The 23,168-nt window shown below is 38.1% G+C and overlaps 1 protein-coding gene across 1 annotated transcript in view; it reads left to right on the top strand.

Moving 5' to 3' along the window:
- KIFAP3 (kinesin associated protein 3) overlaps positions 1 to 23,168 on the top strand; it is an 85,591-nt gene that overhangs the window by 40,415 nt on the left and 22,008 nt on the right. Inside the window, exons 12-14 of the mRNA XM_081947352.1 lie at positions 2,730 to 2,838; positions 15,078 to 15,190; positions 17,465 to 17,630. Coding sequence (XP_081803478.1) covers positions 2,730 to 2,838; positions 15,078 to 15,190; positions 17,465 to 17,630 — 388 coding nt within the window. The remainder of the gene's footprint in view (positions 1 to 2,729; positions 2,839 to 15,077; positions 15,191 to 17,464; positions 17,631 to 23,168) is intronic.

Raw genomic sequence — 23,168 nt, 5'->3', positions numbered from 1 at the left:
TATATTGTATTTTTTTGCACTATAAGACGATCCGGACCATAAGATGCACCTAGCTTTGGGGGAGGAAAACGAAAAAAAATCTGCCTCCCACCATCCATCGGTATTCATCTGGCTAGCATCCTTGCAGCAAACAGCCTGGTCAGCTTCAGCACATTATCGCAGCCTGATTTAGCACAAGCAATTGATTGGCGGTTGGATCGGTCTCCCGGAATACCACTGATCAGCTGTTCCAAGCTGCGGGGATCGGCACTGCTCATTGCTGCTGCCGCCTATTGCTACCTCCATGCTCCCGTTTTCAGCCTCTGTGCGTCCTGTTTTCAGCCCATTCCGAATCGCTGCCACCACCTGTCACTAGCAGCGAATGGCAGCAGTGATTGGCTGTGGCCTGGAATGGACCAAAAATGGGGCCTGTGGAGGCTGAAAACAGGACACAAGGAGGCCAAAAATGGGGCACAAGGAGGCCAAAAACAGCCAAAGGTTGGGGCCAGTGGGTGGGCAGGGCATCATCAACATTCGCTCTATAAGACACACAGATATTTCAACCCACTTTTGGGTAGTGGTGGGGAGTGCATCTTATAGTGCGAAAAATTTGATAACTTTCCCTGAGGCCCATTTTTGTAATCAAAACTTTTTTTATTGTTCTCTATCCTCTTATGGAACAATAGGGAAAATTCTGTAAATGATAGATTTGATCACCAAAAAAAGCTAACAGAGAATGAGATATATCTTCTTTGTTGCTGCTATTTTAATTAACTTTGCAGCCTTTCTGCCTCTACATTTTCCTTTTCAGAATGAAAGAAATACATCTTGGTCTTGATTAGTGATTAAGCAAGATTTTTAAGGATTACCATTCTATAAACTCATTTGTGTACCATTTCTAGTTGTTTGAATATGATACCAAAAGCCACATGTACAATTACTTTGAATTTCAGCAAGCCTCTTTAGAAACTTTGTACTGAATTTTGTATAGAAATCAAAGGTGCATTGAATTGGATACAGCTATTTTCCCCAGCAAACTATCCAATTTATAATTTATTTATTTACTTATTTATTCACATTTCTAAACCGCCCCCTCTCCCAATGAAGATTAATCTAATGATTACATAGTTTATGGGAAATTTGTCTATATTCAAGCAGCTTTCTGAACAGTGAGTTATAAATCAAGATCCTACTCACAAAGAGCAAGAGTGCAGTTTTACAGGAAATAGTTTAAGAGATAGAAATATATCTTTCACTTTAGCATGCTTTTCTAAGAAATACAAGATCCAGAGTACCTGCTGGCATTTCCTGTTAATGGGCAGAAAGAGCCAATAGAAGAAGAAGTAGATTTGTAGCTTAAAGTAAGCAATATTGTAAGAGCCAATGGTTTTTAAATACTAAGGAGAGGTGAATGTAGTGCTGCTGTGATAGAAACCCAGTATCTATGGGAATAAATAATTCAGCTTCTGATTTCCAGAGTATGTATAAATACTGAAACTGGTTATAGATAATAAAGATATTAAACGAATATCATAAAGATTTAATGAAACCAATTATTCCTCCAGTTTTTTAAAATGGCAAAAACTTCTTATCTTGTAATCCCATCCCCAAACAACCATGAGTGAGTGAGTGAGTTAGTTAGCATCAAGGCATAATAAATGGCTAGATCTAAATAATTTTTGGCAGCTGTCATTTTTGCACTTTGAGTAGTGGCCTATCGTAATTTAAGTTATTTATTTTGCTGTTTTATATATTTGCTTGTATATAATAATCATATTATTCAGAAAAATATTTGGTACAAAGGTTCATCTATAACACTAGTGGCGTTTGTTTTTTTATTGTCGATAGTGTTCAGTATGTTTCTTGCTCTTTTTCCTACTTCGTGTTTATGAGAGATTGTTTTACAGGAGATGGATTACAGAAAGAAATATGTTTTTTACATTTTTTAATCCCGCCTTTATTATTTTTATAAGTAACTCAAGGTGGCAAAGATGTTTAATATTCCTTCCTCCTCCTCTTTTCCACATAACCACCACCACCCTTTGAGGTGAGTTGGGCTGAGAGGGTGATTGGCCCAACGTCAACCAGCCAGCTCTTTTTTTTAAATTGATTTATTTGGTAAATTTATATACCCACTCATGTTACATACATGACACTGAATGAGTGCAAAGTGGCATGCAAAGTTAAAGCAGAAAAAAATAGAAAAAAATAAGAATCATTAACAAACATTAAAACAATAAAATTATTAAAACGAAACATAAAAAGATAATCTGTAGGAGAGTGCAATCGATCTCACCAACCCTAAAGCCATTCTTCAGACTTCTTCAGGTTAAGAGAAGATGATTAACAGAGTTGGAAAGGACCGTGTAGGTTATCTATCCAATCCCCACCCAAGCAGGAGACCCTACACCATTCCTGACAAATGGCAGTCCAGTCTCTTCTTTAAAGCTTCCAGGGACGAAGCTCCCACAACTTCCTAAGGCAAGCTGTTCCATTGGTTGATTGTTCTCATTGTCAGAAAAGGCTCCGCGCCACTACTACTAGATGATCCCCAGGCCAGATGGCAAAGCCATGTTAACAAAGTGCCAAACCTTATAAAACATCCCCATCCATCAGTAGCCTCTAACTGCAACTTCATTATTTTTGTTCTGTAGATTTCCCTATTCTGTTAAAAGTAAAATTACTTCAATTAATGCTGCTACAAATAGATGTTCTGAAAATTTAACGGATTGAAATTAATGTGTTGCCAGCTAATGAAGATGCTGCTGGAGTGTCCCGATGAACGTGTTGATCTGGAACTCATTTCCTTCTGCATTAATTTAGCTGCTAACAAGAGGAATGTACAACTAATTTGTGAAGGTGAGTATTGACGAGTATATTCAAGGTTGCTGACTATGAGCAAAAAATAAACAACAGCTGGCTTTAGAGAGATTTCATTGTGTAAAACATTGTCTTACATTTTTGTCTTCTAAAATAATAGAATCTTTGTGTGCTTTGGAATAATATGTAATTTACCCATTATTTTACATGGTTTCCAAAATATATTGTGTTCAAGCTGAGTAATTTATAGGAAGGGAAGAAATGGAGTGAAGTATTAGTATTTAAATATAATATTTTTAAAAACTAAAAAAAATGTTTCTGCTTTCTGTTTGTTTTTGATTTGTAGGGACTGTCTGGACTGGTCTCTGCAGTTTTCTTAGCAAGGTTTTTTGAAATTGGTTTGCCATGGTCTCCTTAGTAGGACTCAAAGTCACCCACCTGATCTGTAGCCTGATGCCTTAACCACAAAACTGGCTTCATTTTGGCTTATACATCGTTAAATTACCATTGAATTATTTAGTTTATTTCTTATAGTATTATGTGTTTATATATTTAAAACTTTATTTTCAGAATTTTTGTACTCTGAGGAATAATTATCAGTATTTCTTCTGGTTTTGTATTAAAATAATCTAATACATTAGAAAATCTGTTAATATTGTTCTTTGGGGATGTGATGGTATTTCACCTAAAGAAAATTTTAGCTTAACCTTGTACATGAGATCACTGAAAGGGGCTTGAAAGTAGATTATCTGGCTGTACCGTATAAGATGCACTCCCCCTTCAAAGCGGGTGAAAATGGCTGTGCATCTTATACAGTGAATATTGCATCAGCTGGGGGTTTGCCATACCTGGGGGAGGGGGGAGGGAGCTGGTGCGGTGGCAGACAATGATTCCCGCTGCCTGGAACAACGATTGGCAGTATTCTGGGAGGCTGATCCAACTGCCAATTGGCTGTGAATTCTCCAGTGTTCCCCGATTGAGGCAACAACGCAGAGGTGGGATTCAGCCAGTTCAGCTGAACTGGTTGTTAACGTTTTGTGCAGCTCGGAGAACCGGCTGATCCCACCACTGACTGGCCTGGGTGCGCTCTATATCTGCCTGCCCTGCACAAGTTCGTCGAGCGGTTCGTCGAGAATGCTCTGCCGCAAGTGCGCCCTTCCCAGCCTGTGTTGGTAGACTGGCACGAGGTGAGCCCAGAGGCAGGGAGAGAGAGAGAGGTATGAATGGACAACACATGGCTTCCAGCGTCAGAGAGGGCGGGTAAGGGAAGTGGCCGGGTTGCCAGGTTGCCGCCACCTTTCATTGGGGCACACATAGCGAGATGGGGCTCCTTTTGCAATCCTTCCTCCCCACCCCCCCAACCCAATCCTGGGAATGGCATGGCTTCCTGCCCTTCACTTAGCCATTGATGCAATTTGGGGGTGGCAGGTAGGGAGTGGTGGGGTGATGTGGGGGAGGAAGGATACCAAACTTCTGGGCCAACTGGCTTCTTCCCAGCAGCTCTTTCTCTGCCTTTCGGCACCAGCCATCAAAGACGAGGCTTCTGTGGACAGAAGAGCTGCGCTGCAATGGAGAAATTGGCAACGGAGAGGCCAGCTTGTGGGAACGAGGCCGCTTTCTCCTCTTTCCCTGCTCCTTGTCTTTCCCTTGTCCCAGCCTCTCCATTGCAGCACAGCGCCCAGGATCTGTTAGCCAAGGGCAAGCAGTTGAAGCAGGGTGCATTGGGGAAGATTTTTGCAAAAATGTACGGGCTAGGCAGGCGAGTTGGTGATCCCAGCTGCCTGGCTCATGGTGGGCTTGCGGGAGCCTTGCTGGATGCTTTTGCGGTACCTCTGACAGCAATAGAAGGCAGAGACATGGGGGACGGGGAGAGGCAATCCTAGCTGCCTGGATCATCGGAGCAAGTGTCCATTTAAGCGAGCATCCATCGGGGAAGGTCTTGTCTGCTCATGTGGCGCAGTTAAAATCTGAAATCTGACTACCATTTCAATCAGCCATTCCTTTGTTTTTACTTTTACACAAACACACATACAGGTACATGGGGATGTAAGGGAGCATTGCGGAAACAAAATATGGTGCTATGAGTAGTGCCAAAGAAAGTGTCATCTAATAAAACATCTTCTTTATAAACTGTTCCCTATAAAGGTAAAACCTTAAACATGTCCCCCAGCAGTATGTCTGCAGCAGATCCCCTATAATAGTGTGTCATTCCTTGATGTTCTCAGCTTCAGTGCTCTCATAACAATAAAGGACACATTGCTGACAGTTCCTTCTTGCAGAAAAATACTACGGTACCTCCTCACGCTACATAGACGGATGTCAAACCAGAAAAGACTAGCATATAACATTTCTTTTTTACTGGAAGTTGTAAAATATGCTGAGGAATATGCAAACAGAGCAGCCGAGAGACATTTTGGGGCACCTCCAACTGAAAAAATGATAAGAGAGTGGAGGAAACAGGTAGATCGGCTACAAAAAGTAAAAGATAAAAGTAAGCACAATTTTTGTGGGCTTGCTGCAAAGTGGCCACAATTAGAGGTGGACATGAAAGAATGGATCACACATCACATTTGGCAGTTTCTGCAAAAATGGTAATATATGAAGCCAAATGCATTGCTGTAGAGAAAGACATTCAGGATTTTACTGGATCACCATCGTGGTACTACAGATTTATGAGGTGATATGCTATGCGCCTTGCAATGCACACCAAAACTAGAATTGCTCAAAAAATGCCAAAAGAATATGAATCTAAGATTCTGTCTTTTCATACATTTGTAATAGATGCTAGGAAGAAAAATAATTTTGAAATTGGCCAGATTGGGAATATGGATGAAGTCCCGCTAACCTTTGATGTGCCATCTAATAGGACTGTTGATCTGAAAGGTGCCAAAACCATAACCTTGAAAGTCTCAGGACATGAGAAAACACTTTACATGGTTGTGTTGTCCTGCTGTGCAGATGGCGCCAAATTGCCACCGATGTTAATTTTCAAAATGAAAACCTTTCCAAAAGAAGTGATTCTATGAGGAGTTGTGCATGTTCATGAAAACGATGGATGGACAAAAATGGAATGAGAGTATGGGTTGAAAAAATGTCCAAACATCCTGGAGGACTTCTGAAAAAAACTGCTTTATTAGTGCTCGACCAGTTTCGAGCACATATTAGCGAAACCACAAAAAGATTTAAAGAAGTGAAGACTCATCTTGGCTGTAATTCCTGGGGGGTCTTATCAGCCAGTTGCAACCTCTTCACATTTCCATCAACAAACCATTTAAAGTCTGCGAGAAGAGTGAAACAAATGGATGGCTGCTGGTAATCATGATCTGACACCACGTGGATGAATGAAGAGACCCACTATCAAGTTTGTGAATGGGTTAAAACATCATGGCACTCAGTGAAGGACAAATCGTTGCAATGTCATTCAAAAAATGTGGCATTAGCAATGCCTTAGGGAACTGAAGATAGTATCATATATGAAGATAGCAAAGAAAGTGATATCAGTGATTGTGAGCAACTGAGCTTAAATCCTGACACTAGCGATGATGAGTTTTTGGGGTTTCCAGAAAATTAGAAGAGTGCTTGAACCTTAAAGTCCCTCCTCATTTGTTAATGACAGTGATGATTGTTCTTAATACCACTGTTGACTTTACATGGTTGAAATTTTCTGCTATATTTTATTAAATATATTACTCTACCATTTGGTTCAGAATTTTGTTTTCTTGTTTTTCTCCTCTAAACCTAGGTGCGTCTTATAGTTCGAAAAATATGGTATTTCATTTTTGGCTTAAGACCTAGATATGGCATAGAAAAAAACTTGATTGTGCGGCTTGATGATCTTTAGAGGGAGAAAGGCCAGGGAAATATTTTCATGTTTATTCTTGAGGATCTTAGAATAGACATCATTGATTACAGACTACTATTGGAATGGCTTAGTAATCTGTGAATTGGAGGCATTGCGTAATTCGATTCTATTTATAAGAAATTGGCTATCCAGAGAGCGACAGTGAATAATGTCTATTTTATTCCATTCCATTATCTTTGAATTGTGGGACTCCATAGGTTTTATTCTTTATGGTCTATTGCTCTGTATCTATACGAAGCCAATGGGGATAGTCAGAGTCTTCAGTATGCCTTGTTCATCAATGTGTGTGCATCATTAGGCTCTGTCTCCATTGGAATATTTTTTATAGATGTCTCAGGCTGTGAGGGACTGGATGGGATCTAATAAACTGAAGCTGAATCTGTACAAATCTGTTGTTGTGGTTAGGTGACTTGAGAATTAGAAGGAATATTAGACAAGGTAATGTTCCTTCTAGAAAAACAGGTACATAGATTGGGAAATTTTCTCTGTTCAAAGTTTTATTGTCAAGGAGCTTTGCTATGCTTTGGCTGATGCATTAGATCATGGGTCGTCAACCTGGTCCCTACCGCCCACTAGTGGGCGTTTTGGGATTCCAGGTGGGTGGTGGGGATTTCGGAGGTTAAAACCTCCTTTTGAACTAACGCGCGCGAGAATGCATGCGTTAGGGATTTCGGAGGTTAAAACCTCCTTTTGTGCGACTGTGCAGGCGAGCGCAAGCGCGTGCACAAGCAAACACATGGGAAGAGGAAGGGGAGGAGTAGAAACTGTTAGCAGGGACAGGCAGAAGCGGAGCAGAGCAGTTGCAAAATAGGAGAAAGAAAAGGCAGGAGAGAATTGTTGTTGGCTAATAATAATAAGTGGGCTAACTAGCTCAGCCTTACTTTTGTACATAGCCCTAAGGAAGATAAAAAAAGGAGATAAAAAGGAAAAGCACTGTGTGGAGTGAGGATCAAAACGTGAGATTAAAAGTAGTTGTTAAATTGTGAAACAAATTTAGAACCCATGTCTGAAAAAAAGAAATATGCTCTTGGTTATTTAGAAATAAAAAGATAAATGTATGTACATTTCTTTCTTTTTTTAAAAAAACACCCTCCTTTCTAAAAAATATTCCACACTTGCGCAAAAACTGGTGGGCGGTAAGGAATTTTTTCCATCAAGAAAGATCCACAGTGGGCGGTAGGTAGAAAAAGGTTGACTACCACTGCATTAGATGCAATGCTGTTTGGACCATGTCATATAACTCTCAATGGAATCATATAACAGCAGCCCTTAAGCAGTGGTTGCCTGTGAAGTGTCAAGGCCAATTTATGATGTTGTTACTATCTTACGAAGTCTTAAATGGCATGAGATCTAGGTAATTGAAAGATTACTATCTCTATTTTCATACAATTCTTGCATTAGAGTCAGCTGGAAAGGCTGGTGAAGTGCTGCTTGCAGTTTCACTGTTGAGTTTGACTTTTAGCACAATGGTTTTCCCAGTAATAGAGCCCAACTATGACTAGTTTATGAACTTTTTTCTTTGAAACAATAAAATATGTGTTTACTCAAATAGTTTATGATGTCAGAGCTGCTAATTTACATTTGGATTCATTTACAATGTTTAAGCTATCAAATAATGGATTTTTCGTTCTTTTTTAAAAATAGTCTCAGAAACACGCTTGTAGAAAAGCAATTTTAAAAAATTAATGTGAATGAACTTTTAAATGTTCTACTAAAATGGGCTTTGTTAATATCCTGAAATGTTTTTGTCTTGCAGTAATACAATGAAAGTGGAACCTAAGTTGTAAGACTACAGGATAAGAATAACTGAGCTGAACTCAGAAAATCTGCTAGGCTGTAGTTGTATCTAAGAGTATCTGCTATTTTTGCTGTTTTGGGGGATGTAAGAAATCATATGAAGACCCATTACTGCTGTATTTTTTGTCTTCAGTAATACTTTCAAACCTAGAGAACCTAGAGAAGCGATGGCGAACATTTTTCGCCTCGGGTGCCAAAAGCACATGCGTGCGCGCTAACACATGAACTCGAGTGCCCACCTGCATAACTTAATGCCCCCCCACCTGTGTGGACCGCACATTTTTGCGCAAGGCTTCCTCGCCACTCCCTGCTCTGGCTGCTTTCCCTTGGCTAACACCCAGTGAGGGGAGAAGTTGCTCTGCCACAAATGGGCAGAGATTGGGGTGGGGGTGGGGGTATGCTCAAGTGTGCTCCTGTGTCAAAAACCTCAAAAAGCATGGGGGAAAGACAAGCGGCAAGGAAAGAGGCTTCTTTCACACGTGCTGGCTGCTCTGTTCCCCCCTCCCCCTCTGCTACTAAAAAGCATCCTGCCCAATCGCTGTGTAAAGATTGGGCCCTTTTTACTATGGCAGGTGTGAGTCCAGTTGCTAAATTCCCCCCTTCTATTAAAGAGGATCCTGGGCACTACAGTCAATAGACAAATGAGGAAGGGAGCTGCTGGCACAGGGGAAAGTCAAGCGGCAAGGAAAGAAGAAAAAGCAGCTTTTTTCCCTCAAGGTGGCTGCTCTGTTTCCCCCCCTCCCCCGTGCTAGCACAGAGGATCCTGCCTGGTCGCTGCAATCCAAAGGGAAATGAGGAAGAGAGCTATCTGCATGAGAGATAGACAAGCTATAGAGCTATCTGCATGAGAGATAGGGGTATTGTTTTTAATTTAATTTGTATGTGTTTTAGGGTTTAAAATTATATTTATATACTGGCTCTGTACAGTTCTTTTAATTCCATTTTAACCTTCTCCATTCTAACTGTACATATTCAATTCTATTTATTGTATTTTGTATATTCTTTATATGGACTGTACACCGCCCCGAGTCCCTTTTGGGAGAGGGGGCGGTCTAGAAGCACGGTAAAATAAATAAATAAATAAATAAATAAATAAATAAATAAATAAATAAATAAATAAATAAATAAATAAATAAATAAATAAATAAATAAATAAATAAATAAATAAATAAATAAATAAATAAATAAATAAATAATAAGCAGCAAGGAAATAAGAAAAAGAAGCTTTCCCCCCTCAAGGTGGCTGCTCTGTTGCCTTTTTCTCCATTTCAGCACCACTCCATGGAGCCTGCCCCCCCCCCCCCACCATTGCCCAGGTCCTCGCTTCTCCCAAGCATTTCTTTGCCTATTTAATTTCCACTCTATAGCATTTTTCCATCGTGTTTCTTGCCGTTTTGGACAGGAAAACAAAGTTTGTGGGACTAAAAAAAACCTCCCTTCAATCAATCAATTCCAACTTTGTGAGATCTCTTCCCCCCCCCCCAAAGTTGTAATTAATTGGTTGAAGTATTTTTTTTAGTCCCACAAACTTTGTTTCTCTGCACATGATGGCAAGAAATGCGATGGAGCTAGAAATCAGGTAGGCAAATAAATGTTTGGGAGAAGCGAGGACCTGGGCGATGGTGGGTGGGGCAACCTCGATGGCGTAGCACTGAAATGGAGAAAAGGGCAACAGCAGCCAGCACGCATGAAAGAAGCCTCTTTCCCCCGTTCTGGCAGCTCTCTCCTCATTTCCCTTTGGATTCCAGCAATCAGGCAGGATCCTTTTTAGTAGCAGGGGGGAGGGGGGAACAGAGCAGCCAGCACGAGAGAAAGAAGCCTCTTTCCTTGCTGCTTGTCTTTCCCCTGTGCTGGCAGCTCTCTCCTCATTTCTGGTTTGCATTGGGCTGTTTTTCGCCCTTTGGAGGCTTCAGGGAATCCTCCAGAGATTAAAAAAAACCTATCGAAAATCAGTTGGCCAGCGGGCGCATGCGCACTGGAGCTGACAGGGCAATGCCTTGTGTGCCCTCAGAAATGGCTCCGCGTGCCACCTATGGCACGCGTGACAAAGGTTCGCCATCACGGACCTAGAGCCACCAGAGCAATAAATCCTATGTATAAAACATAAATATGGAAGAGAAGAAAATGATCTCAATTAACATAAATGGACTTAATTCAGCAAATTAAAGAAAGAAAATATTTCACAAACTAGGGAAACTAAAATTGGATATAATTTGTCTATAAGAAGTGCATATTCAAAAGCAAAATGAATACTTATTAAGGCAACCAAAGCTGGGGAAAATGTTTACTTCATTGGCAACCTGTAAGAAAAGAGGAGTGATCCTTTACATCAAAGATGCAATCCCAGTGGAACAAATTTATACAGATGACAAAGGAAGAATTTTGATGGTGGAAATTATGGACAATAATAAGAAAATGCTCCTAATAGCAATCTATGCGCCTAATGATAAGCAAGATGAATTTTACAGAAAACTACACAGGAAAATAATGGATTTGGATTACTTAAATATTTATATGATGGGAGATTTTAATGGAATTGTAGATAAGAATATGGACTATAACTCACAAAAAACAACAAAGTCAAATAGAAAGATACTCCCTAAATCCTTTTTTTAAATGATCGATGAGACAGGTTTAAAGGATGTTTGGAAAGAGACAAATCCTGCTAAAAACAATATACTTTTTTATTCAAACAGACATTTATCTTATTCTAGAATCGATATGATATGGGTAGCGACTGAATCGGCCTACACCATACAGAAAATTGAGATTGAAACAAGTACTTGGGCAGACCACAACCCAATGATAATTAAATGGAAAGGACAAAGAAAAAGATCTAGGTGGACATTAAACAACACTATATTAAAAGAGAAAGACTTTGTACAGAAAATTGAAAAGGAATTGGCCTTTTTCTTTAAAGAAAATAGAAAAGAGGAGACATCAATGCAGAACCTCTGGGACACAATGAAGGCCTATACCAGAGCCTGATAATTGATTATACAAGAAAGTGAAATATAAAGAAAAGACAAACATTTAAAGGACTTGATAATGAATATAAGGGTCTTGAAAAAGAGCTACAGAACTCCCCACAAAAGAAGGACATTAAAATAAGAATGGATACAATTAAACACAAAATTGGGTTAATGGAAAAAGAGGAATTAGCCCAAAAAATTAGGGGTGCTAAACAGAATTACTTTGAAAATGCTAATAAACCAGGCAGATGGTTGGCATACAAACTGAGAAAAGTGAGAGACTCAAAGAAGATACTGCAGTTAATGGACGATCAAGGGAAAACCTGTTATGGGAATGAAGAGAAGAAAAAAATTATACAAGATCATTACTGTAAACTATATGATCATGAGAATACAGAAGAGTGAAACAATACTTACAGGAAGCCAACTTACCCCAGATACACAAAAAAACTGTAACAATGCTAGAAGGCAAAATTACTATGATGGAGCTAAGCGAAGCACTTAAAAAACAAAAGAACGGGAATTTTATAAGACCCTGCAGGAAATGTTGTCTCTTCCATTATTAGAAGTTATGAATGAGGTGATGTCAGAGAAGAGAATACCCAAATCGTGGTCAGAAGCATATATTACACTTTTACCAAAGGAGAAGGCCGATTTACTACAAATTAAGAATTACAGACCAATCTCCCTGTTAAATTAAGATTATAAGTAATAACTTCAATATTGGCAGAACGACTTAAAAATATTTAAGTAGTTTCATTCACTCTGATCAAAATGGGTTTTGAAGGCATTTGACAATGTGAATTGGCGCTTTATGCTGTTACAAGTGGAACAGATGGGCTTTGGTGAGAAATTTACTCAAGCCATACAAACTATATATTATAAACAAACAGCTAAGATAATGATAAATGTAGATTTGACGGAGTCTATTGAAATAAAAAAAGGGACGAAACAAGGCTGCTGTCAAGGCAGCCTCCCTCAGTAACCAAGAAAGAAACCACTCAACTCCATTTTTCAAAATTAAGAGTACTTTTACTAGTTATGAGTAGATAGCAGCTAAGCAAAGCAAGATTTGAGGCAAAAGTGCACATAATCATCAGGCTGGTATGCCGGACAGTTGGCCTTGGCGGCAAATCCACTATCTGCAGCATGCACAGTAGATGGTGAGAACAAACCTCCCTTTTCCACTCACTCCTGTACTGAAAGCTTCCCCTCCCAAATACCACGTCACCCCCCTCCACGTTTCAATGGCAGCCGAAAGCAAGTAGCAAAGCAGAGGCTGACACCTGCCCATTATCACTATTACTTTTTGTCTTAACGTTAGAGGTTTTAAATAGAAATGTCAGAGAAGGAAAAGAAATAAAAGGAATGAAAATCAAAAAGGAAGAATACAAACTACAAGCATTCGCAGATGACTTGGTCTTCATTCTAGAGGATTCATTAGAAACAGCACCTAAATCGATAGAAAGAATAGAAGAATATGGAAAAGTAGCAGGATTAAAAATAAATAAAGACAAAACGAAGATCTTGACAAAGAATAGGCCAACAAGACAAAAAGAAGAGTTGGCGGAAACCTTGGAGATGCAAGTTACGAACAGGGTTAAATATTTGGGGCTATATTTAACAGCAAGATGCAGCGCTCTTAAAGACAACAACTACTATAAACTCAAACAACAGATCACGATGGATCTGAAGAAATGGGAAAATCTACGACTTTCAATGATAGGGAGAATATCTACAATTAAAATGAACATTCTACCTAGAATTGTATATCTGTTCCAGACGATTCCACTTAGACTAGGGAAGGAATATTTTGATGACTTAAATAAAATAGTGTTGAAGTACATATGGCAGGGGAAAACAGCAAGAATAAAACTAAAATTGTTACAAGATGCAAGAACAAGAGGAGGATTGGGCCTGCCCAATTGGGAATTATATCATCAGGCAGCAAGTCTGATGTGGGTTAAAAAATGGATAACACTAAGGAATACCAGATTATTGACCCTTGAAGGACATGATCTATTGTTGGGATGGCATGCCTTTTTATGGTACAAGGGAACTAAAACACAGGGATATTTTAGAAGACATTACCTACGGAGGGCCTTGCTACTAAATTGGGAGAAGATTAAAAGACAATATTATTTTAAAATTTCAGTCTGGCTATCAACTATTGAAGCCTTTTAATACGCAATAATATACAAAAAGGAACAAATAGTTAGATATGGTGAAATATTGAATGCAGAGGGTGAACTTAAATATATGCAAGAACTGGAAAAGGAAGGTATAAAGATGAACTGGTTTTCACATGTGCAAATCCAATCTAGATATGACAAGGACCGTAAAGAGGAAGGTTTTTATGATAAAATGACTGAGTTAGATAAAATTTTGATGGGTACTGATGAAAAAGTAATTTAAAAATTTTATGGACACTTACTAGAGGTTAAGTTATAAGAAGAACAAGTTAAAGGAACTATGATAGCTTGGGGGGGAAATTTTGGGCATGGGATCGAATTAGAGAAGTGGCAGAAATTGTGGTCTCAAAATTACAAAATGACAATGTCAACAGCATATAAAGAAAATTTGTATAAGATGTTTTACAGGTGGCACCTACCCCCGACAAGAATAGCAAGAATGTTCAAGAATAAATCAGAAAAGTGTTGGAAATGTTATAAGACACCGGGTTCATATTACCATATGTGGTGGACTTGCGCAGAAGCTAAAAGATATTGGACTAAGATCCACACGTGGTTGGAGAAAATGACACAAAAACATACAGACTTTAAACCAGAGACTTTTTAATTGGGAATTATACCAGAAATATATAATAGAGACTTGAAATATTTGATTGTAAAAGTTTTAACAGCAGCTAGAATTGTATTTGCAAAAAATTGGAAAAATGAGAAAATACCAACGCAGGAGGAAATTATTCAAAAATTATGGAGTGTGCGGAAATGAGTAAATTGACATTTGAAATTAGAGAACAAGAAGATGAACAGTTTTACAAGCTTTAGGATTTGTTTTATCAATGGTTAGGTAAAAAATCATGGTAATGGAAAAAGTGGGAGAACTTTTTATATTTTAAGAATAATAGAATTATATATGCAATACTATAAGGGTTTAGCACTGTTAAACAGATTAGAACGATGTAATGGAATGTATGTATGATTTCAATATATAGAATATTTTGTTTAAAATGTAGGAATAATAATTGGAGTTGAACTATTGATGCAATATGATGTTTTATATATGGATTCAATATTTAGAATGTTTTGTTTAAAATTAAGGAATAATAATTACAGTTGAAAAATTGACATACAACAATAATGTACTTATGTTTATCTAATGAACAATTTGTGATTAGATATATAATTGTAAGTGGTAACCATGGAAAGGATGCACAAAATCTTGTAACCAAATGACATGCTATATGAAATGGAAGAAGGTTGTATGTGTTTTATATTTTAGTTTGTTTTTGTTTGTTTAAAAATAATTTTCAAAAAAATACTTTCAAACAAGTTTCATAAGAAGATGTTAGCCTACCTTAATATCATTTTTGATAAAAAGATCAGTTTTATGGTCGCAGTTGTGAAATTGGAAGCATAATTAATTGATTTGTACATTTTTCATTTATATTCTTACATTTTCAGGAAATGGGTTGAAGATGCTGATGAAAAGAGCACTGAAATTCAAGGACCCATTGTTAATGAAGATGATTAGAAACATATCTCAACATGATGGACCAACTAAATCTTTATTTATTGTAAGTATAATGGCTTTCATCTTTTCAAGTTCTAAATTTGTGAAATGAGATATTGGAAGAAGCAAACTTATTTTATACATAACAAATGATCCCTCTCAAATGATTGCATATGTCTTAATTCTACTGGAATTGCACAAGCGTGTGGAATTTAAGGGCTTGTTATATTGTAGCACCTTTACTCCAATTCATAATTGTCAATAATTTTACAAAATACATTTTTTGATGTCCTTAACTGAACATGCATGGATACTAAATTATTAACTATAGCAATTATAAAACTAATTTAACATTTTTGGTTTTTATGTACATGTGCCCTTTGAAAAATTAGGGTGTCATCATTTAATAATCTGTAATAGTGATTTTATTATTACCCTTCTGCAGATATTTTCTCTTTCCTCCCTGATAAAGAAACATCTGTTGCTGTGTAGGACTAAACTCTCAACATTTCAAGCATTTTCACCTTTGGCCACTGCACCACCCTTCATACTTTCTCATTAATCATATTGTTAATCATACTGTTAGTCACAGGCTAGATAATAATTTGGCAGACTTTCTCTGCCAAATTTCTTTTGGCTTTCTTTCACATTTCATTGATCCACCAAATTTCTTCTCTTTCTGCATCAATTTCTAGTGTGGATCTTTGTGACTTCAGGGTGCCTCTGAATGTCATACTTTCATCTTCCCTGGCAAAGTTATGTTATCCCAGAATACAGATAAACTGCATTGTTGAAACCTACAAACACTGCAAGAGGCAGCATGGTTCATTTAACCTATGATTTCAACACGTCTTGGAGGTTGTGATAGCTCTACATTGATTTTGCACCATATATTTCTACAGTATATACAAAATTTTATCTGATTTTAGAGTTTTTGAATCTTTCAATTAGATAACCCCTATTATATGCCCACTGGATCTGGTTAGCCAATTAATTTTTACTCAGAAGAATATAGCTGTGTTATCCTTGCTTGTTATCATTGCCTATGTGCTTTGTAGCAATCTCTAAACTACAGCATATATCATTTTTCCCCCTCTCTCTCATCTTTTATTTCCCAAAAGTTTAGTTCCTAATCTTTATCTTCCAGTCTGCCCTTTGACTTTTGATAGGAATGTATCAAGCTAGCCACATACAAAATTAGTTTAAATCTTTGGTTGATCTCCACTTAACTGCAATGATAATCTTTCTGTATGTGATAATGAAATGTTATTTACTCTTTAGGGTGATCTTTAATTCTGTTCCAACAAAGTGGTCTTGTGCTCAAAATCTCTCTTCTTTCAAAGGGGGTATTATTCCAACCATTCCAATTCTATTTCCATTCATGTAAACTGGTTTGCATATTTGTTAGATTTGTTAGATTTTCAAAGACAATCTCAACTATTTGTTGAGAATGAGATTTCCAGTTTTATTCATTGTGGAAATATTATTGACGGAATACTTAAGATCATACTTATCCTTTACATAGGCTGTTCCATCTTGGCCTAAAATTGGCATCTGATTTTTCGCCTTTTAGGTAAGATTATTATGAAAGATAACAGGCACTTATCTGTAGCCTTTGTTCTTCCTACAGCCATCAGTGCATTTACACAACCCAGCCATTTTTTTGCTTACACCAGCATGCACTCTGTATTTCTGATGCTGCTAAGTTGTCCTAAGAAACATAGAGGAGATCTGGAGCCCCACCTACAAGATATTCAGGGGGTAGACTTCCCACCTAAAATCTTCTCATCTAAAGAAATCCCCTGATATAAACTCTGCACAGGTATGGAATCCCATATGAATGAACACACAGGTGATAACTCAGAGAATACCATTGCAGGTGTGCAGTCATTTCAATATTAGCACACTGTATATTCCTTGTAAGTATAAGAACTGACCTGCTTAACAAAATTGCTAAAATAGTGCATATAAACTGAATTACATATAATAAATATATCACCAGAATTGAGCCATCCATCCAGAAAAAGCAGCAGTTAAAAGTAGTAAATAGTATTTCATTTTTTTTATCCAAGTCACACCAGAATGGAGAAAATTGAGTTTGAAAAAAGTACAAAACTATAAACTGATTTTTGGCCAATTCAGTTTTATAACAATAGAATTAATTAGTTTACAGCAGTTTTATTACAGCAGTTTATTAAATATTTCTTATCACTGTAATCATCAACCTAGCAATGATTTTGAAAAAAAAGTATGGTTGAGTTAATGCAGTAATTGTCATTGATTTTCTAATGTTTCTTCTTTTCCATCTCTCAAATCTTGCTTTATTTGTTTTGTTTAGGATTATGTTGGTGATCTGGCTGCTCAGATATCTAATGATGAAGAGGAGGAATTTGTGATAGAATGCTTAGGAACATTGGCTAATTTGACCTTATCTGATTTGGACTGGGAACTTGTGTTAAAAGAGTACAAAATGGTACCATATCTGAAAGATAAATTAAAGCCAGGTCTGTATCTTTAGCTTTTTATCAGAAGATACCACTTTATTGACTTCACATATTGAATATCATTTTAATTCCTTTTTGAACATTGCAAACTTCTGTTGTTAGTTGCGAAGTCGTTTCTGGAACATTTCTGTATTTACATTGTTTTTATTAAGAATATTTTGTTTTTTCCTTACAATGTTTGTAAACTTTTTAAAATTTTCTTTTATTTGCTTTGGATACATCCTGAAATTCTCCAAAATTGTATTAATTTGTCAGAAAACATCTTCTGTTTCCATGGACACCTTTTGTATTGGTTATGTTAAAAAAGAAAAAGAAAAGTTTTTACTGGAGGAGGACTTCAGTAAGATAAATACTTTCTTCTCCAGACAGACAAACCCAACCTCAGAAAAACAGATAGGACTTTACACCCGATATATTACTATGCCAAAGGAAGATGGAGGATTTTGTCCAATTTTAGTCTGAGCAAACTCAATAAATTAAACACCCTATAATGATTTCACAACACTGACTTGAAGGCATGCGTGCACACACAGAAACACATAGGCTTTCATCCTTTGTCAGAAGTTGTGTTTTTTCTATCTTGGAGCTAATTCTTCCTCATCTGGTGGTGTGTAATCAGCTCATGCTTCACAGTGCTGTCTTTTGTTTCCCACATTGCACACTGCAATGCAACAGTGAATACATCCCAATCTACCTAATTCAAGAAATTATATTATTCAAGAAATTACATTTTTACACTCTGGTTTATTTATTATACACACATTATTTATCTGTCATTTTCATTTGCTAGAGGCAGCTCATAATCTACTTTTGTAATACTTTTATTGCAGTCATCCACCAGCACAAACGAATTGGTATTCAGATATTCAAAACTAAACTGCCAATTTGAGCACAGTTAGAAAAGATACATATAAACAAAGAATTTTGATAAAAATACAATATTAAATCGTATAATATAAATCTTTATTACGGTCAAATACCAGCAATACACATTACTTTTTACAATATATTAAAAAAGTACTGACATTAAAATATATTTTAAAAGTATTGACATTAAAAGTGGATAATAACATACATGTTCTCAAATTGTTCGGGTCACTCCCTGGTTTACATACGTGAAAAGCCAATAGGTATGGGAGTAAATACAATGGTCCAGAAATTGTTAGAGATATGTCCAAATAATTGGTACAAGATAACAACTATAATTCTGTAACCAATTTTTTTCTTGTGGACATTACAGCAACACGGAATTTTGCCACTGCATACATGGTAGCTGGGTTTGTGTCCTGGAGGAGAAAGCCTACGTAAAAATTGTCTGCCCTCCAGTGGTGGGTTTCAAAAAATTTTGGAACCTACTCTGTGGGTGTGGCCTCCTTTGTGGGAGTGGCTTGCCGGACATGTGACCTGGTGGGAGTGGCTTGCTGGCCATGTGACCGGGTGGGAGTGGCTTGCCAGCCATGTGACTGGGAGTGGTTTGCCGGCCATGTGACTGGGAGTGGTTTGCCGGCCATGTGACTGGGTGGGAGTGGCCAAGACGATGTCACTGAATTCTTTGCCCTAATGGATGAACTACAATAAGATTAAAATAAATACAAAAACAATAAAAGAGCTACTTACAGAAGGAAGATGACTATTCTTGCAAGTTTTCAGTATCACGGACTCCAATGAATGGGCTGCACAAAGAAGAGTATACTGTAACCATTTCAAACTATTCCACACACAATAATTTAAAATGAAACCATTAAAAATATTCCATGCACAATAAATTACAATAAAACGATTTAAAACAATGCTATGCACAATACATTTTAAAGTATTGAGTATAGAATATTTTAAAATGGTTTAATTTATTTTGGATAGAATCTTTTTAAAAATAGTCTAAGACAATTTAAAAAAAGAATCCACACACAATAAATTGAAGTAAACCATTTTAAAATATTCTATACTCAATACTTTTAAGTAAAATTATTTTAAAAAATTCTATGCACAATAAATAAAATATTATTTTAAAATACATTTAAAAAATAAAATAAAAAAAAACCAGGTCACTTACCAGCAGGCAGAATCAGCAGCACTCCGATGCAATGGATGGATGCAACAGGAAGCAGGCAGGCAGAGAGGCAGCAGGACAGGTAAGACTGTCACTAAGCAGGTCGCCTGGCAGGCTTAGCCAGCCAGGCGAGGCTGGAGAGGGGGGCGGGGGGCTTTCGGCCTTCCCTCGCGGAAGCTTGCCTCCTGCCACCTGCGCCACCCCCGCCAGCCCGTGGCTTCAGCGAGGGAAGGCCTTCAGACCTTCCCTTGCGGAAGCTTGCCCCTCACCGCCCCCGCTGCCCGCGTCATGGAAGCTAGCCTCCCACTGCCCCCCCTCACGCTTAGTTGCTTACCTGAGGGAAGCAACAAGCTCCTGGAAGGCGAAGGGAGTTTTGAAATGGAAGACCCGGTCAGCAAGCATGATGCTCGGGAGGAATGTTGGCCGTTGGCGTCATACTTTTAAACGGGTCACCTCCAGCCTGCTCACTGATTGGCTGGACTCCAGCCAATCAGTGAGCGGCGGGCTGGGCTAGCCTAGTTTAGTGCAGATGGGTGGAGGAGCAAGCAAGCTGCGACGGGACGGCAAGGGCGATCGAGCGACAGAGCCGGTGCCAGTTCCCAAAGTTACTTCTGGGTCCGGTTACTTCTGGGTCTGGTCACGAACCGGATCGTCCGAACTGGTGTGAACCGGCAGAAACCCACCACTGCTGCCCTCCCTGCAGTGGCAATCTCTAATAAGGGGAGAATGTATGCAGACCTATAAACTCTATATAGCTCACCGTAGAATAGAACATGTGAGATATCTTCAACTTCTTTGCCACATATACAAACCCGTTCTGCTATTGGTATTCTCTTATACCTTCCCTGGAGGAATGCTGAAGGAAGAATGTTAAATTTGGCTCTGAAGAAAGCTACTCTTTGTTTTGGGAGGATCAGGTCATTAAGATATCTTGCCAATTCGCACACACCCTGTTTGATTTTGTCCCTACTGTGGAGAGGCAACCTATTTAGTTCTTCTTGGAACTCCATGTCCTTTATTCTTTTGATTACTACTTGCTTTGCTTGGTCAAAGCCTAAGGACATTAAGAATACCAGTGAGAGCCCATAAGAGCCCAGCTTGTGATCAATTGCCTGTTTCCAGGGGGAGGGGAAGTTGTCAGTCAACACTAGTGGGGACCAGTCCCTCTGGAAAGAAATGCATTTTAAGCCAATGAATAATCATCATCTTCCAGGCTCTTACCTGAATTTGAGGCATCCCTGTCTCAATTCTTAACTGGGCATTTGGAATTTCTTTGGGTGCAACTAAGATGGCTCGCAGGAATTTGGTTTGTATGGTTTCTAGCAACTCTTTCTTTGCAAGGATTCCTGTTTGTGCCCCATATAGAATTTGCGCCACTGGTTTGGCCTCAAAAAGTTTTAAGGCAGCAGGTACTAACTGTCCTCTGCCCGTGTAAAAGAAGTATTTAATTGCATTTGAGGACCTGTTGGCTGCTTGCAATGTATGATCCAGGTGTGCCTTCCATGTCCCTTGCGAGTGGAAAACCACCCCAAGGTATCTAAATGTTCTAACCTGTTCCAAACTATGTCCTTCTATTTTCCAGGAGTATTGGCTAGCTAGGTCGTTTAGCAAAAACTAAAATTTTTGATTTATCAAAGTTAAGGCCTAACTTGTTTTGCCTGCAATAGCCAAGTGTTGCCCTAATTGCTCTCTTCAGTCCTACAGGTGTTTGTGAAATAATAGCATCATCATCAAAATATAGGCGAATCAGAATTTTGCATTGTGCTATGTTAGGAGGATGGAGATCAGGGTTCTGGAAGGGGATTGATATAGAGCAGGGGATTAATATAGAAGTTAAAGAGGGAGGGGGACAGGATGCAATCCTGCCGTACCCCTTTTTGTACCCTTACCGGGCCGGTTAAAGTCCCTTGGGGATTGCACCTCACTTTCAAGATGGAATTGGCATACAATTTTTGTATGAGGAAGAGGAGGAGTTTATTGATAGTGGTGCATTTTAATTTCTCCCAGAGGGTGATCCTGGATATTGAATCAAAGGCCTGCTTAAAATCAAGGAAGGCCACATTAAATCAAAGAATGCTAAAATGCTTGTTCGGCTATATGTGCAACAAGGAAAAACATTGAAATTAGCAATCTGAGTAGTTAAAAATTATCCAAAGAGACTTGAGGATTATATTATTTTTGATTTACTTTTGGATGAATATAATTTAATAATATACATGTTTTCATTCCTAACCTCCCAGTTGAAAATGTTCCAGACTTTGAATGTTCACTCAGCATTGGGTGGTCATCTGAGCATTCATACAATTCATCCAAATGTCCATATAGAAACTTTTTTTTGCATTGGTTGAAGAGGTTAGATTAATCTGAAGGAGTGCTTGCTAAGAGGAAGATGACATTTCTGCCTAAAATATTCCAAATGATAACATGTGCAGGTGTAAATGTAAATATATGTAAATTCAGTGATGACCACTTGAAGAGCCACAATTATAGCTAAACAACCTGTGCTGTCAGAGGAAGCTATTTGGAGAGTAGCTATTTGGATGGATTAGGAGGGATTCCTATATTAATCCTGTCTCATGTGTTTAACTAAAATAAATCATGAATCACTTTTTACTGAGCCACGTGAATGATAAAATAATTCAAGCTTCCTTCTACCTATATGCAAAACATGTCATTCCAAGAATGGAATGTTCTGGGGAACACTGGAACATTCTATTTTTCTTCCAGCTATGCTTCCAGTCATCTTGGGGGTGGTCCAGAGACTTTCCAGAAGTAAACCTTCTGGAAGTAAAAATAGTTCATATTTGAATTGGGGCCAGACTCAGGGAGGACAAAGGAGACAAGTGATGATACATGTATCATGATTCAAATAATGCAACATATAATTTAGATGTCAGGCAAATATAAGGGCAGGTCTGCCATCATGATGTCGCCATGCATTATCATTTTGTTTTGTGCTTCCTGCAAGAGGCTGTTGGCCAGATTGTAGCTGGAGCATGACAATCTGTTCCTATTCCAAAAAAATGTACACACAGAATTGCTGGATTGGCATGATCTAGGAGTAAAACAAAATGTGCCAGTGTTCCCTGGAATGTTCTGTTCTTGGAGCAGTCTGACCAGCCCTGCTTCTTTCTTTTAGTTTCCAAATGACTGAGTTTGAATCATCAAATTAAGGAGGTGCAGAAATGGATAGACTGGGGGAGAAAAATAATTATTTTTGAAGTGTTCATGGATTTAATCATTCAAAAAGCTACAATGAACACAGAGCAGGATGATTTAAATTTTATATTAATCTAGAGTACTGTATTTGTAAATGGGTTATTTAAGAATTGGTGCAACAGTTGTGATGACATAATTTTATGTTCAGTGTTCATGTTGAGTGATACTTGAAAGCTGAGCCAGCATGTCATGTCAGGGTAGCAATAATAGTGTCCCTATAATTTAACAAAGTTTGCTCATATTTTGAGAGATGCTGTAAAAGTCTTTGA

The sequence above is a fragment of the Natrix helvetica genome, assembly GCF_964273705.1.
Source record: "Natrix helvetica genome assembly, chromosome: 3".
Classification (NCBI taxonomy): Eukaryota; Metazoa; Chordata; class Lepidosauria; order Squamata; family Natricidae; genus Natrix; species Natrix helvetica.
The sequence above is the reverse complement of the archived record's forward strand: the minus strand, read 5'-3'. Positions and strand labels throughout refer to the sequence as shown.